This window comes from Pan paniscus, chromosome 11 (genome assembly GCF_029289425.2).
Source record: "Pan paniscus chromosome 11, NHGRI_mPanPan1-v2.0_pri, whole genome shotgun sequence".
Taxonomy (NCBI): domain Eukaryota; kingdom Metazoa; phylum Chordata; class Mammalia; order Primates; family Hominidae; genus Pan; species Pan paniscus.
In genome coordinates, this window is record NC_073260.2 from 12,274,307 (window position 1) to 12,291,974 (window position 17,668).

At 41.0% G+C, this 17,668-nt stretch overlaps 1 protein-coding gene across 16 annotated transcripts in view; it reads right to left on the bottom strand.

Annotated features, from left to right (window-relative positions):
• RALGPS1 (Ral GEF with PH domain and SH3 binding motif 1) overlaps positions 1-17,668 on the bottom strand; it is a 309,604-nt gene that overhangs the window by 142,208 nt on the left and 149,728 nt on the right. For all 16 annotated transcript variants that reach the window (XM_034929086.2, XM_055117597.1, XM_034929081.3 and 13 more), the window contains one exon: positions 11,704-11,830. In XM_034929086.2, the coding sequence (XP_034784977.1) occupies positions 11,704-11,830 (127 nt within the window). The remainder of the gene's footprint in view (positions 1-11,703; positions 11,831-17,668) is intronic.

Consider the following 17,668-nt stretch of genomic DNA (forward strand, 5'->3'; position numbering starts at 1 on the left):
AAAGTTGCAAAGAGTTTTTCCCCAGCAATTCCACTTCCAGCACTCAGTGTTTCAGAAGTACTTTAACAGGAGGGTAAAGACACACAGATAAGGATGCTCCCCACTGCACTACAGGCTGAGCATCCCTTATCCAAAATGCTTGGGACCAGAAATGTTCCAGATTTCAGACTTTTTCAGATTTTGGAATATCTGCATTATACTTACCTGTTGAGCAAACCTAATCTGAAAATCTGAAACCCAAAATATTCCAGTGAGGCTTTTCTTTGAGCATCATGTTGACTCTCAAAATGTTTTAGATTTTGGATTTTCAGATTAGGGATATTCAACTTGTACATGTAAAAGGGAAAAACTAGAAACAGTCTAAATATTTATCAGTTGGGACACAGCTAGACAAATCAGCACTCATCCAGGCGATATCCAACACGTTGCCCATACATCTGTGGGTGCCAAAGAGCTACCAGAAAGAACAGGAGAGTTCTAGATTTGCTGCCACTGTACAATATCTATGATAGTTTATATGTGCAAAACAACACATATAAAATGTTCCCACTTTGGTTAAAAAGCACAATATCATATGTGCCCCTCCACAGGCATGTCCTTTTGTATTTGTGGATAAGAATGTCTGGAAGAACACATACCCACTGCAAACACTGGCTGCCTCTGGAAAGTGGGAGAAGAATAATGGCACATTCACTTTTTACTTTATAAACTTCAGTGTGAATAATTTTTACAACAAGCAATGTGTTACTTTTGTAATATTTAAGTTTTTAAAAGAATGAGTGGGCACCAAATGCCTTTCTGGATGGTCACAAAAAAGGATATATCCTTGTTTCCCTTGAGTACTCAGGAGCCCACTGTATACTCCATCAGGGAACAACAGGCTTCCTAAGGGTAACATTCCAGGCCCTCTCAGACCCTAATCAGTCATCCCCAAGCACCCATCTTTCTCATAGAACTGCAAGAACTCATCACCTCTCAAAGCAGCAACCACTTTCTCTAGCCTATCGAATCCCCCCACCTCAAAACTAGCTTTCGAGAGGAGTCCAGCACGTCCTGTTGCCCTAGAGGCCAATGTTGTAGGACTTTATGTGTTGAGTTTTACAGTTGATTTTGTCCCAGTACAGATTGGTCAACAAAGTAATAAATGTGGAGTAGTGATAAAGGTTGTGCAATGTGCTCGTTATCCATTGCTGTGTGACAAATTATTCTGAAACTTAGCATCTTACAATAAACATTTATTGTCTTGCAGTTTCTGTGGATTGGGAATTTGGGCATGTCTTAGCTGGGTGTCTCTGGTTTAAGGTCTGTGATGAGACTTCAGTCAAGCTATTGGCTGGGGCTGCAGTCTCATCTGAAGGCTCGCCTTTTTAGCAGAATCTTCTTCCAAACTCCCTCACATGGTTGTTGGCAGGTCTCAATCCCATGCCACACAGGCCTCTTCACACGACTGCCAAACACAGAGCAGCTGGATTCCTCCAGGATGAATGATCCAAAAGAGAGTAGAAAGGGCAAGCACTCAACATAAAAGGGATAGTCTTTAATGATCTAATCTTGGAAGGGACATCCCATTATTTCTGTCATATTTGTTAGAAGCAAATCACTATGTTCTGCCTACACTCAAGGGGAAGAGATTATACAAGGATACAAATACTAGGGAACAGAAATCATCGGGGGCCATCTGAAGAGCTGTCTACTACATGAAACATCCCAATGGCTCCAGGTTGGTCCTGAGGATGCAGAAGCTCCCCAGTCTTTCCTTTGTCCCAATCCTTTTCTTTATTAGGGCCAGCCCAGGTACAAGAGGACAATAAGAATGCATCAGTAGAAGACCAGTGTCCACTCAATCCACTCTGTCCCCACCCATGAGTCAATGTGCTTCTCCAGGACCTCCCACCAGGAAGTCTCCTTGTTCCACACAGGAAGAGTCCCTAGAAGTACTTTCCTTCTCAGCTGTGGTTTTACCCAGAGGTTAAAGGCCTGTTCTGGGGAACATATGGCATATTTTGAGGTTAGTGGTTGGGGCACTGGAGTCAGACCTGGATACAAGCACTGATCTCACCATTTACTAGTGTGTAAACTTCAATGTGAATCTTGTTCATATTTTGCAGCTACCAAATAAGACAAAAATAATGCCTCCCTCAGAGGAAGGAGTGTTGAGAGGATTAAATGAGATAATGCAGTGCAATCACATAGTAAAACAGTAAACATGAGTTTTTGTAATTAGTGTTAGTTTCTAATTCGAAATCCAAAAAACTAAAGGAAGTCAAAGAGGAATAGTCATCCTAATGAGTATAAAGATTCCTACCATGAAAACACTTTTTCTTGCACAAAATGGGCTTATGCTCATACCTCGTTTTGCAGGTTCAGACACAACTTCTTGACCCAGAGAAAAGCTGACTGCAGATCCTCCCTTTGCCCCAGAAGGGACAAATGGGACAAGGTTCTCCCGCTCTGGGCAGCAAAGCATTCGGAAAACAAGCCTTTCCACCTAGTGCTCCTTTCTTGGCCCCCACGTTTTCCTTCTACTGTTTATTTCCATGGAGACGGAGATATTAAAAGGAGGATGCATAAGTTAAGGCTGGGTGGAACCTCAGCAGTAAGCATGAGATCTTGAGTTAAACTTGGTATCCGCCTGGGATATGATGTTGGGTAAGTCATGAGTCAAGCTATGTTTTTTTTCTTCATTCATAAAATGGGGGTTTTAATAACATCCACTGGCCTTTTGTAAGAAATGAGAAAGACTACAGAGTCCCAGAAAAAATGTGAATTTTAAGGTAACAAATCCGGAGATTGCAAAAGTAAAGGCAATCTCTTCCCTTCTGGAAGGGAGAGATTTGAAACAAAATGTAGCTAACCACTCTTCAAAATCATGGAAATAGTTTCCTTCATTTTGGATGGGATAGTGTCTTTGAGATCATTCTGTTGACTGGGAAGTATGTTTGAGCCTGGGGTCGAGGGAAGCTTTTCCTTGCTTGCTGGATCCCAGAGAGGGTTGAATGCCTAGATTTAGGGAAGGGGAGATTTGTTCAAAGGCTTCCTGGGCTGGGGGTGGGGAGGGCAGCAAGTTGGCCCCTGTAGCATGTGGCCATCAGGGCAGAATAGAAAAAGGAACAAGGTCTATTGCTCCATGGGCAGGCAGACCAGAATCCAGCCTTAAGCTTTGCTTTGTGGACTGACAGATACCTCCTTTTCCAGCTAAGGAAGCAGCCTGGTTCCACACAGGTCCAACTGGGAATGGCAGGAGGGGACCAGCGGGAGGGCTCAGAAGTCTGGGGCCAGGCAGCTGGCTGAGGCACCAAGCAACAACCAGGATGGATCTGTGGAATAAATGAGTGCTCCTTGGGGAACCTTGGAAACGTGGGGAGGGGAAATGAAAAAAAGGCTGGATTTCCTGCATGTGGAATGGAATTTTTTCAGTTGGGCATTAAAAGCTGGCCAACCTAGGGACAGCCAGTTAACATTATTGCTAATCCTGACAAGGGAACTACTGCACCTTGGTCCTAGGGTGGTGGCCCCCATCAAGGGGGCAACGGCCACCACTCATATCCCTGTTCAGGGAAGCAGCAGCTCTGCCGCATCCTTGGCTTGATCCCACCCTTGCTTGCTCTTTCCTCTCTGCTTTAAGGGGTCCCACAGCTGAAACGCACAAATGGATTCTCAAAACCAGAGTACAAGGACATGCTATGTGTCTTCATCAGGTATAAGGGATATACTCTCTGACAACTGTTTTAGGTCTCTCCAAGGCTTTGCTCTAAAATGAACTGCTTTTAAAGAGCCTTCCCCCTCCCTGGAAATTTCTGAAATACAGTGACTCATCACAGGCTTCTACAGGATCCCCTAACTGGCCTTCACTCCTCCAGCCTGACCTCCTCAAAGCCACTTGCTGCAGCCAAGGTGAGGTGTGTTCAATGCAAATCCAACCCAGCATGCCCTTGCTTAAAACCCTTTCATGGCTCCCTACTGCTTCTAGGTTGGTCAGAGCCTGGGCTCCCCACTCCCTCCTGACTCCCATGTCTAGGCCCTAAGCAATCTTCCCCTCCCTTCCACTGCAGCTGCTCCACATGACACCTTCCCCCTCATTCACTACTCTCCGGCCAGTTTTTCTAACAAACATGTTTTTCCTCACTTTAGGGTTCTTGCACAAGCTGTCATCTTCGTGTAAAATGCTCACTTCCCACCTCTTCACCCAGCTTATTCATCCTTCAGGACTCTACTTCCCTCCAGAAAGCCCTTCCTGGTTCCCCCAGACTAGCCGGGGCCCCCTTGGTTTGCTCCTTTGCCTTTTCCTTCAAAATGCTCAGCTCACTTGCAGTTTCTTGTCCAGTGCTGGTGATCACAACTGGACTGTGAGCTCCATGAGGGCAGGGGTGGTGTCTGACTGGGAGGCTTTGGGGCATCAGAGTAAACACTTTTTTTGACCAATGATCACTTCTTTTTGAAAGCCCTTTTAGACATCCAACAGTTTAGCCCTGTTGATTTTATATTTGGAAAAATTTGTCTTGATTTTAAACTTTAGAATTTATATTTGCAAATAAAGTCTTGCTTTTTGAAAAATGGAAAGCTTTGCTTGTTTGAAGGAATAACTTACGTTCTAGAAATTTACTTCACATGTTAGAAGTCTGGGTAAATTTACTAAGAATGTCTCCAAATGTTTTCTTACTATCCAGAAGTGTTAGAATACCTAATTTTTGTTCCTTGAGAGATCATAATTTTCCACACTGCTATGGTTACTTTTAGAATCAGCTCTAAACCATTTAAGATCCATCACATTTCTAATTTAGTTATTTCCTGAAGGAAATAAGTAGTAAGAACAAAACACCCCCTAAATCAATACAGCTATTTATAAGCAAATGATGTAGACATTCTTCAAAGCTCTTTGCTTGCTTTTGTTATCATTCCAATCTAACCGGGTATTTGCAAGGAGCTGCTATCAGATAAAATCAGCTGCAAATAATTGAACTATTTCTCAACACTGTTTTCACACTTTGAAGTAATCTGCAAGAAACTTTTTGATTCAAAGAGTCTTATTTTATAAATGTAATACATTTTTCCCTCAGTATTTTTAAAATTATGTTTCATCAGGAACTCACTACACCAAAGTACAGCCAACTGGCTCTACAATTTGCATTAAAAGGAGTCAGAATCACACCCATGTGGTTAGTAACAAAGGCTAGTACTACGTAAAGGCATCTTTACATGGAACAAAGAGACACATATGTGAATAGTCACCGGAGACCAGTTAGCATATAGAATCTTCCACAGAGGGTTAAAAGAATTGTTACAAAAATAAAGCCCATAATTGCTATTAGAGACAAATAACTGCTGAAGCAGCATTCACGGTCTCAAGCAACAGAAGTAACAAAGCAGCTTGAAGTATCAGGGACTGACCTACAGTTCCTCCCAGAAAAACAGCCTCCTCTCACCCCAAGGGGGAAAAGACCTATAGTGAGGACTTTGCCAGAGAAAAAACAAATGGTTTCAGATATTTTTTCCTATGTTGTACTTTCCAGGAATTATATAACTATTCCTCTTTAAATAAACAAATCTGTCCCTGGGACAGGTTGCATTTTTTAGAAGAATACACAACCTGGATTTGGGAAGGGTATGTCCAAGGCAACCAGACATGCATGCAGGTGGAACTCCCAGCTGCCTCAGGAGGTCTTGCTTCATTCTTTTTTAAGCAAACTATGGCAACCCATGGTAAACCCTCATACACTATCCCAAGAATAGAGAGCAGGTGGCAGTCACCTCCTCTTCTCTCCCTCTGACTTGTATATGTCAGATGCAACATAAGAAATGTAGTCCACCTGGTTTAAAGGGAGAGGAAAATAATCATAAGGCTGAAGGGATAAGACCACAGCAGTTCAGCTGGACTCGCTTAGAGTCAGAAGCAGGAAGAATGCAGGAGGATGGAGGCCTCCATGGAGCCTCTTGGGAAGCACCTGCCAGGAAGCAGCAGCTGAGATGAGGTGATCAAGGACATGGGGGGCTGCATCTGTCTAGAAACTCTGAGGGGCAAGAGGCCTGAAGGCTGGCACAGGCTGACCAATGCCCTTGGAAGCCCAAGACTGCACTGCTTTGTGGTCCCACAATAGGGAATGTCACAAGAAACAGGAGCAATAATTTATACCCTTCACACAGTGCCTGATGGGGGCCACCCACAAGTCATAAATAGCCAGAGGACACAGGTGGTAACCACAAGGGTGTGTAGGAAAATAATGACCTGAATAGGGTGGGGAATCAGGAGAGGGCAGTGTCAAGAGCTTAGGGCTTATAGCCAGGCCATCTGGGCCCAGTCCTGGCTCTGTTACTTTCCAGTTATGTGACCTTAGGCAACCTCTCACTGCCTGCTTATTCACTGGGCTATTGTGCGCATTCAGTGAAATGATGCATTCAAATGCCTAGCAAAGTGCTAGGCACAGAGAAAGCAAACAATGCACAGCAGCTCTCATGATCATCCTTATTCGAGAAAAGAGGCCATCCTTAATGACCCTGGAACACCTCTGCTAGTGGAACCCGTGGGCTGCACTAGGCTACCCTCACGGTAGTACCATCAACGTTGTCTCTCAATTGATGAGCCTCAGGTGTGATGGAAATGGACTTGGGAGCTGTGCACAGCAACATGCCTTCCATCTGCAGACCTGAGGTGGGGATTTGCCAGTAACCAAGTAGAAAGACACTGCAGTTTATGGTAAGCCAAAGAAGAAAACAAGGAAAGATGCAAAAGCATGAAAAAAAGAAAGAAATAGAATTCAATCTATGGCATAAGGTGAAACAAATATGAAAGTGGTATATTCCCCTACTAAAAGGCAAGGCTTCTCATGCACGGTCCAACTAAATGCTGTTTGCAAGAATCATGACTAAATCAAGGCAACTTAAAATATTAAAATCTCAGCCAGGCACCATGGCTCATGCCTGTAATCCCAGAACTTTGGGAGGCTGAGGCAGGCAGATCACCTGAGGTCAGGAGTTCGAGACCAGCCTGGCCAACATGGTGAAACCCCGTCTCTACCAAAAATACAAAACGTAGCGGGGCATGGTGGCAGGCACCTGTAATCCCAGCTACTCGGAAGGCTGAGGCAGGAGAATTGCTTGAACCCGGGAGGCAGAGGTTGCAGTGAGCCGAGACGGCGCCACTGCACTCCAGCCTGGGCAACAAGGGTGAAACTGAGTCTCAAAAAAATAATAATAAAATAAAAAATTAAAATCTAAACTATAGCCAAAGATTTATAAAATAAATGCAAATGAATCAAAACCACAATGAGATATCGTCTTGGGCCAGCCACAATGGTTATTATTAAAAAGACAAAAAATAACATGCTGGCAAGAATGTGGAGAAAAGGGAACTACACACTGTTGGTGGGAATGTATGTTAGTACAGCCACTGCAGAAAACAGTATAGAGATTGCTTGAAAAACTAAAAATAGAGCTACCATACAATCCAGCAATCCCACTGGGTATTTATCCAAAGGAAAAGAAACCAGTACTGTACTTGCATGTTTATCGCAGCAGTATTCACCTTACCCAAGATATGGAATAAACCTAAGTGTTTATCAGCAGATAAATGGATAAAGAAAATATTATACACACACAAACACACACACACACACACAATGGTGTACTACTTGGCCATAAAAAGAATGAACTCCTGTCATTTGCAGCAATATGGATGCAGCTGGAGGTCACTATGTTAAGTGAAATAAGCCAGGCACAGAAAGACAACTATCACATGTTCTCACTCATATGTGCTAGCTAAAAAAGCTGATCTTATGGAGGCAGAGAGTAGAATGATAGATACCAGAGGCTGGGAAGTGTGTGTGGGTGGGAAGGAGGAATAAAGAGAGGTTGGTTAATGGATACAAACATAGTTAGAGAGAAGGTATAAGTTCCAATGTTCAATAGCAGAGTAGGGTGATTATGGTTAACACTGTATTGTGTATTTTGAAGTAGCTAAAAGAGAGGACATGAAATGTTCCCAACACACAGAAATGATGAATACTCAAGGTGCTGGATACCCCCAAATACCCTGACTTGATTATTATACATTCTATGAATGTAACAAAATACCACGTGACCCTTAAATATGTAAAATATTATCTATCAATACAAATAATGTCTTCACTTGGCAAAAAAATCCAAATGAAAAATAAAATAGATGTCACACAATTAATATCAGACAATAGAAGTAAAAGCAAGTAACAAATGGAACCAAGATAACTTTGTATGGAGTACTTCACAATGAATCTACAACTGTTACAAATTTCTATATACTAAATATGTAAGGCAGAAACTACTAGAAATATAAGGGGACTGTAACATATATTTCTTTCTGGATAGACCAAGTTGTCAAAAATTTATAATTTGAACATTACAACGCAATTATAGATTAATTTGAGACATTACACCTTCTTTTCCAGCATGCACCATGAAACATGTATAAAAACCAATCTTACATTAAGCCACAAAACAAATCTCAAAAATTAGAGAAGACTATGTTTTTAAAAACCTAAGCCATTCATAGAAGCATTATTCATAATAGTCAAAGAATGGACACAATTCAAATGTTTATCAAATAAATGGATATCGGGAGGCCAAGGCAGGCAGATTGCTTGAGCTCAGGGATTTGAGACCAGCCTAGGCAACATGGCGAAACCTCGTCTCTACAAAAAATACAAAAAAATTAGCTGGACGTGGTGGCGTGCACCTGTAGTCCCAGCTACTTGGGAGGCTGAGGCGGGAGGATCACTTGAACCCAGGAGTTTCAGGCTGTAGTGAGCCAAGATCATGCTACTGCACTCCAGCCTGGGCAAAAGAGCCAGACCCTGTCTAAAAAAACAAATGGATAAATTAAACGTGGTGCATCTGTACAATGGAATATTATTTGGCAAAAAGAAGGAATGAAGTACTAATCATGCTCTAGCATGGATGAACCTTGAAAACATGATGCTATGAGAAAGAAGCCAGTCATAAAGACAGCATATTGTATGATTGGATTTATATGAAATTTCTAGAATAGGAAAATGTGTGGAGACACAAAGAAGATTAATAGTTGCCTAAGGCTGAAGGTGGGAGAGGAGGGTTAGCTAGAGGGAAATGCGAATGACTGCTCATGGGCGTGGGGTTTCTTTATGGAGTGATAAAAATGCTTTAAAACTGATCATGGTGATGGTTTGCACAACTGTGATTATTACTAAAAACCAGTGAATTGTACACTTTAAATGGATTATGTATTAATTATATTTCAGTAAACTGTTTTAAAAATAAAAACAAAAGCCTAAGCCCTTGAAAATGAAAAAAACACTGTCTTAAATAATATTTGCATAAAAGAAAAATTAAAACTATAGGGAGCATTTAAAGAATATCACTGAGACTATTACACACCAAAACACGTAGGATGCAACAAAAGCAGTAATTAGAGGAAAATGTATAGCCTTAACTGTTTTCTATATTAAAGTGAAAAAAAAACATATACACAAATAAACCAGTAATTCAACTCTAGTAGTTAACAGAAATGGTGAAACAACTTAAGGAAAACAGGAGAGATGAATCATAAGAGACAAACATGGAAAGTCCATATTTCGTTATGTTTAAGATGTCACCTTTTATCAGGTGTGTCTTTTTTTATGTATCACTAAGAAAAACTGCTGCCAATTAAAAAATGTCACAATGCTTTGTTATCAATTGCAAGATGTATCCCAATTTCAGAAGTGTTAAAATGTGGAAAGAAAATGCACATCCTTGATTGATAAAATACAGTAAACTAAAAAGCAGAAAGACAGTGTGACTGAAAACAAATCCAAAATTTAATCTTTGGAAAGACCAATAGACAAACCTCTGGCAAGGAGGTAAATTTTAAAAAAGAAAGAAAACAAAAAATACAAAGTATGAGAAATACTAAACTATTAGAAATACTAAAGCAAATATAACCATATGTATATATATATATGTTTGCTTTAGTATTTTTTAGTTTTAGTATATTTTTAGTTATACTTGCTTTAGTATTTAGTGTATATATATACAGAGAGAGAGATTCAAATTTATAAGAGAATATTATATTGTCAAAAAATTAAATAAGAAAAAAACTCTATGCTAGTAATATTGAAAATCTGGAACAAATGGACAATTTTCTACTAAAAAACAAATTTTCCAAGTTGGCTTTAAAAGAATTAAATATTCTAATTAATTTTTAATTAAAAGAAAGAAAATCTAAATAAACAATGCTCATGAAAGAAATTTTAAAATTGTCAAAAATGTAACTTCAAAAAATTGCACTAGATCCCTTGCAAATATCAGGAGTCACTTCTATATAATGTTGGTTTCCCTTGTTATTAGAATTATTTTAGATCATAAAAGATCAAAAGATTTTTTCATAAAACTGGCAAAACCCTGACATCCAAACTACAAGAAGTATTTTTCACCTATCAAATTGGCAAAGACAAAAAAGAAAGAAAGAAAAAGGAAAAGGAAAACCATGAAAAAGCATAGTATTTGTAATGTGGGAGAAACAGGCAATTTCATCCCCTTCTGATGAAAGTACAAATTGACACAACTTCTCTGGAGTGCATTTTGGAAATATACATGAAAAGGCATACGTTTTTGCATACGTTTTGAAGCTGTGCACACTTCTAGGAATTTATCACAAGGTAATAATCATAACTACATGTAGAAAGTTTTTGCAATAAGGATGTTCATTGAGACATTTTAATAGCAAAAATGTAGAAATACCTTAAATCAGGGGTTCCCAACTCCTTATTAGGAACTGGGCCACACAGCAAGAGGTGAGCGATAGGCTAGCAAGCATTACCGCCTGAGCTCCACCCCCTGTCAGATCAGTGGCAGCATTAGATTCTCATAGGAGCGCGAACCCTACTGTGAACTGCACATGTGAGGGATCCAGGTTGTGTGCTCCTCCTCAGAGTAATCATCTGAGGTGGAACAGCTTCATCCTGAAACCACTCTCCTAAGCCCACTCTCCATCCGTGGAAAAACTGTCTTCCAGGAAACTGGTCCCTGGTGCCAAAAAGGTTGAGGGCTGCTGCCTTAAATGGTCAATATTGGAGAGCAGATTCGAGTTTGACAAATCCATCTGATGGGAATGAGTCATAGCATCGAAAAGTAGATAAAATTTTTAAGATAAAAATAACATTTTTAGGATAGAGTAAGCATACATATTTTAGATATGCCCAAATCAATAAGATATGAAGCAAATATCTTTAGGTGAGATAACAAAAGATATTAACTTTTTTCTCTAATTCCTTACAATTAACATGCATTATTTTCTAACCAGAAAATATAATAAACATTACTATAATTTTATTTGTACAAATATGAAATATACTAATAATGCCCAGAGAACCAGAACAGAGGGTTTGTGCCTGACATGCCCCAGTTCAGGAGGATGTGGAAGAACCAGTAAGAGTCTTACCACTCTCATTGTGACCCATCTGGGCTGCAGCCTGGGGAACCATGGGGCCCACAGGTCTTTTATATAAAAAGCAGAACATCACTTGTATATCACCCTAATCCAGGTTTCCAACCTTGGGAAGTACCAACAGCCTGTTCCAACCCAAAGAGCCAACCAATTGCCTCTTTATCTACGGGCCATGTCGCTTCCTGGAAATTTTTCAGGTAGAAACTGTAAAAACATCTTATTTGGCACCGAGTAGGTTTCTTAAAAAATAATAAGCCAATTCAAACTCCTACCTAGATAGGGAATACTTGGAACCATCTTCAGGCTCCGGATATATTCCCGTGTCCGCTTGTAATTATCTTCTTTCGACATCAGGTAGTCCAATTTCTCAAAGGTAGTCTTGTCTTTTCGATTTAAAAGCTAGAATGAGAAGAAAATATAGCAAAATAAGTAAACCAGAAGAAGCTAAAGAGTGGATAACTGTGGATGAAGACTAAAAGGGAAAATCCTAAGTGACACATCTATGGTGTGCCAAATCCTGGACAGAACTAAGGATTTTAAAAGGCTGTTTCGTGCATATGAGGTAGGAGGCAGGACTCGACTCCAGAGGTGGGGCTTGGACACTGGACCAAATTGAGGACTAGCTAAAACAGGGACGAGGCAGAAGCAGCTTTCTATAAGACACGTCCACCAGTGTGCCACGTCAGTTTGACATTGCCATAGCAGCACCTGGATGTTACCACCCCTTTCCAAGGCAATGGCCTGAAAGTTACCACCCTTTTTCTAGAAATTTCTGCATAATCTGCACCTTGATTTGCATGTAACTAAAAACATATATAAATATGACCTGCCTCTGAGCTGCTACTCTGGGCACAATGCCTATGGGGTAAGCCCCATACCACAAGAAGCAACATCTCTGCTGCTGCTGCTATACAGTGCCACTTCAATAAAAGCTGTTGTCTAACACCACCAGCTCACCCTTGAATTCTCTCCTGGGCGAAGCCAAGAACCCTCCAGGGCTAAGCACCAATTTTAGGGTTTGCCTTCCCTACATCACAGAGATGGAAAGCTTCAATCTTGTCATTGTCACAGAATCTCACACTTGGAAGTTATCCCCCAAAGCAACCTGGCCCACTGTTCTACATGATGTCAGAATCCCCCACATAACAGCAATTTGTGGGTGCAGAGAGCCTACAACAGCAAGGTGCTGAGGTAGAAAAGCAGACTGCTCAGGGTCACCTGAAGAGTTATTTCACAGCTACACCAGGTCTCTTTCCCTGCATCCACAGCTATTTGCTCTCCTCACCATCTCCAGGGCTGAAAGTCCCAGTAAGTTCCACACAATTCACATGCCCATGTATACAAAGCCAAGCCACCACTCGAATCCAGGCTATATCCTCCAGATCCCCTACAGTCAACTGTGTCATATTTACACTGGGTGTGGTAATTTTAATCAAAAGAAGATAACCTTCTTTTCTACATGCAGTCATCGAAGGGGCAACTTAGTTAAGCAAATACAGGATGAACAGGTATCCCTAGTCAGAGATTAGAGAAGCAAATCCTTTGTGACTGAGATCTCTGGTATGTAAACGGCAGCTCAATGTACATTTGAAGCCTTCTCAAAAGAAAGGAACAGAAACCAGAACTCCTGGTTTTCAAGACTTTATGCTAAGGACTCAGGCTGTGGTTAACCTGAAAGTTCCAAGTCAAGGCCCAGTGCCAGAAAATGGCAACATGGCTGACTAAACATGGCTTTAAGGAAAGAAGTCTAGGCAGAAAGGCTAGGCTTAAAAGGAGGAGTTCAGGGAGGGGTGGCTGAGGCAAAGCATGAGGCTGATGCTGGCAGCACCTGTGAGTCTAGCTGCCAGGGCCTAGTGCTTCTGGGATTGGAGGTCAATGGCTAAGCCCAAGAGCATGAATAAACAGAAGCCCCAGGGTTGGAGTCCCTTTGGCCAAGTTCTTCAGACCTTGATGCTCTGTGCAAGAACCTAGAACAAGAGACCCACCATGTCCATCAGACTGACGTGTTCAAAAGCCCCATCGTGCAATGGAGAGGAGTGGGAAAATGACTGCCTAGCACCTGGGGAAGCAGTGCAGTTCCTGAGACCTGGTCTGCAATTCCCAAACTCAGGCCATGTCTGGTGCATTAGGGAGCCCTGGGCTGCTTTGGGCAGGCCCTGCCTGGTTCCTTCATCTTCAGCCTCTGGGACCACAGAGGATGCAGCCACAAGACAGCCCACTTGCACAGGAGCAGTGATAGCTTACAAACTTCGGTAAGGAGAGGCAGAAGAATATGCTGAAAGGAAGGCTCTGGTGCTGAAGAAGTTGAAGAATAAAAGTGAACTTTTCTTTTCCCACTAGGGAATTCAGGACATCTCAGTGTGGGGATGCTACACAGATGCTCAGGACAATGGCTGCTTAACTGGTCTGCTAAAATGGACAGGGAAAAACACCATCTTCTACTTGCTGTTTGTAAGACACTGTAATATATAACTCATCTAATCTTCACAAAGCCCAGTGGTAAAAATGGAGCAAGGACTTTTACCTCCATTTCCAGTTCATAATCACAAGTATTAAGTAACTTTTCCAAATATCTTTGGGGAACTTGATTCAACACAGGAGAGAGATATAGTATAGCAATGTGGTAAGTAAACAGAGACTGATAACCCAGACAAATAATAAATGAGCTACTTGGGAGACTGAAGCAGGAAGATTGCTTAAGTCCAGGAGGTTGAGGCTGTAGTGAGTCTGTAGTGAGTCTTGATTGCGCCACCGTACTCCAGCCTGGGTGACAGAGCAAGACCCTGTCTGTAAAATAATTATTATTATTATAAATGAATTATGGGAAAAGGAAGTGTCAAGGAAAGCTATATAGAGAGGCAGCATTTGAAATGAACACTTAAGGATGAGAAATTTGCCAATGAACAATATATACTCAGACCAGAACCACATACCTACTGGAAAACAGCTCCATTGTGGTTTATTTTGTTTTGTCTTTGTGGAGACGGAGTCTCAGTCTGTCTCCCAGACTGGAAAGGAGTGGTGCAATCTCAGCTCACTGCAACCCCTGACTCCTGGGTTCAAGCAACTATCCTGTCTCAGCCTCCCAAGTAGCTATGATTACAGGCATATGACACCAAGCCCAGCTAATTTTTGTATTTCTAGTAGAGACGGGGTTTCACCATGTTGGCCAGTCCAGTCTCGAACTCCTGATCTCAGCTGATCCGCCAGCCTTGGCCTCCCAAAGTGTTGGGATTACAGGCATGAGCCACCATGCCCGGCCAAAGAACTGCTCCGTTGTTAAGCCGACCACTCACGCCCCTTATTCAGGAGGTCATTCTTTATTAATACAACCTAGAACTCCTTACTTGTTTGGCAATGCCAGCCATTAAACAAATCTGGATGTCCTCCTCACACACACTGTGCCTGGGCCAAGCTGGCTCCCAGGGCTCAGGCCACTGGTTCTCTGGTCTCAGCTGGGGGACTGCCCATGTTCCCTGCCATGCCCAGCCTACCTGCCCAGCCTGTCAAGTGCCTGTATGGACAGCACCTCAGAGCTGATCAGCCTATCTTCTATGCCTCATCCCCAACTTGCCCCACACACTCACACAGACATTCAGAAGGGCTAAATCTAGTTAACTTTACTCATCTGCTCCCTTCTGTGCCTACAAATGAGACTCAGACAGTATCAGATTTCTCAAGAATAGTGCATAAGTCACTAGAAGACATCAGAAAACCCTAAACATGTATTTCCCATGATGTATTTGAAAACTGAGAATTTCCTCTAGATAAATGCAGGAATAAGCCAGGAATTAGTAAGACATGGGAAACAGGAAATTGTGGATCCAATCCAGGAGTAGCAAAGGGAGATTCCGGGATGACCAATGAATAGCAGGCCTTAAGAACAACTGGTGCACACTGGATCAGCCCTGGAAGAGATGTCCCCAGAGAAAAAGAAGGCTTGATTAAAAACCTGACATGATGGCACATGGAGGGGAGGGGATAGACATATTTATTATATATAATAAAAAATAAACATAAAATAATTTTAGGATTACTTAGATATCTGGTAGATAGGATAAGAAAAAGTTTTTTAAGGCAATTAGAAATTCCAGAAAAATAGGTAGGGCATGGTAGCTTACAACTATAATTTCACTACTGTGGGAGGCCAGGAGTTTGATACCAGCCTGGGCAACATAGCAAGATGTCATTTCTACAAAAGTATTTTAAGGCCGGGCACAGTGGCTCACGCCTGTAATCCCAGCAATTTGGGAGGTTGAGGTGGGCAGATCATGAGGTCAGGAGTCTGAGACCAGCCTGACCAACATGGTGAAACCCCATCTTTACTAAAAATACAAAAATTAGCCGGGCCTGGTGGTGTGCGCCTGTAATCCCAGCTACTCAGAAGGCTGAGGCAGGAGAATTCCTTGAACCCGGGATGCGGAGGTTGCAGTGAGCCAAGGGTGGGCCACTGCATTCTAGTCTAGGCCACAGAGTGAGACTCTGTCTCAAAAAAATAATAATAATTAAAAAAATTAGCTGGGCATGGTGGTGCACACTTGTAGTCCCAGCTATTCAGGAGGCTGTGGCGGGAGGATTGCTTGAGCCCAGGAGTTCAAGGTTGCAGTGAGCTATGAGCTATTACACTCCAGCCTGGGCAATAGAAAGACCCAAAACAAAAAAACAAAAAACAAACAAACAAAAAAAACCCAAACAAACCAAAACAAAACAAGAACAAAACAAACCAAAACCAAAACAAAAACAAAAACAAAAAAAAAATAAATCCAGGGAAATGACAAAATATTCAAGGAAGGACATGTTATTCATAGTTTACTACTTGACTATATAGTGACGCATATTTACTCATTCCTAATCATTAAAACACCAAATATTCATTTAACAAAATGATTTCACTATAATGATGAATGTGTTTGAGGAACAAGGGAAGGTGGTTCAGGAAAACTAAACCAACATCTACCATACAAAGAAGTCACCAGATGCTGTCTAAAGCAGATGGGTCAAGAAACTGTAGCAAAAGCACATTGGTAAGTATATGGCAGAAACTACTAGAAGAAGCCAATAAACTGAAAGTGGTTGCCTCTGGGGAATAATTGGGGTGTGGAGAGATGAGTGATGAATGTCAGTTGTTTCACTAAACCTTTCAGTACTTAGTGATTTTTAAAATTCACGTGCATGTAATGCTGATAATAATTTTTTTAGGTTTAATGGGTTTGTTTACTCAGAAAATAACAGCATTTACTCACACGTTTTAAGCTTTCATTACAAGAACTATAAACTGCAAACCTCATCTGAACTTGAGGGTCCCTTAGATTTTGGAGTTTATGGGAAGCCTCAGGAAGAAACCATCAGAACTACATAGAAGAAAGTAAATTGTCTGCTTACCCAGAGTCAAACAGATACTAAAACCATTCTTGTTCAAGAAAAGAGATAAGAAAGTAAGGTTAAAGAACATTTCACTAAGTCTAGCTTCACTTCTAGTAAAGTTTAGAAGTCTTGGGGCACCCTGGGATTTTCTTCCATAATACTGATCATGATTGTGCTTGCCTGTATGATAACATTTGTGTCTCCCTCAACAAATTATGGATTCCATGAGGAGGCTGACCATGCTGGCTGCATCCACTCTACTGTTCCCTGCATCTGGTATGATTCCTGACACAGAGGAAACACTGCCAAAATATTTGCTGCATAAAAGAATAATGAGAAAAATAACAATAATAACTGAAAAACCCAATTACTTGGAAAATTTTGAATATTCAAATAATTCTTGGGCAAAAGACCAAATAAAAGCCAAGATAATGGACTATTTACAAGCCGTACATAATTAGAATACTATACGTTAAACTATGTGATGAGGCCAAAAGCACATTAGGAGGAAAATTTGTGGCTTTAAACTCATTTATTATTAAACAAGAACTAATATAAATGAACTAAATATTCAACTCAACAAGCTAAGAAAATAGTGGGAAAACTGGAGAAAGAAATCAATGACAAAATTGGCATGTTAAAAAACAAAACATCAAACTAAAAAAAGCTAAATATCAAACCTATAGAAATGATAACTAAATCTAAGAGCTAATTTTTATAAAATATCAATAAAATAGGTAAAATTTCTAATAAAAAGCAAAAATATACAACATAGGACTGAGAAAGGGGCTATAACCACATATGCAAAATGAATTAATTTATAAGGTAAAAACAAAGTCCCTGCTTATTAATTTTGAATCATTTTCATGGTAG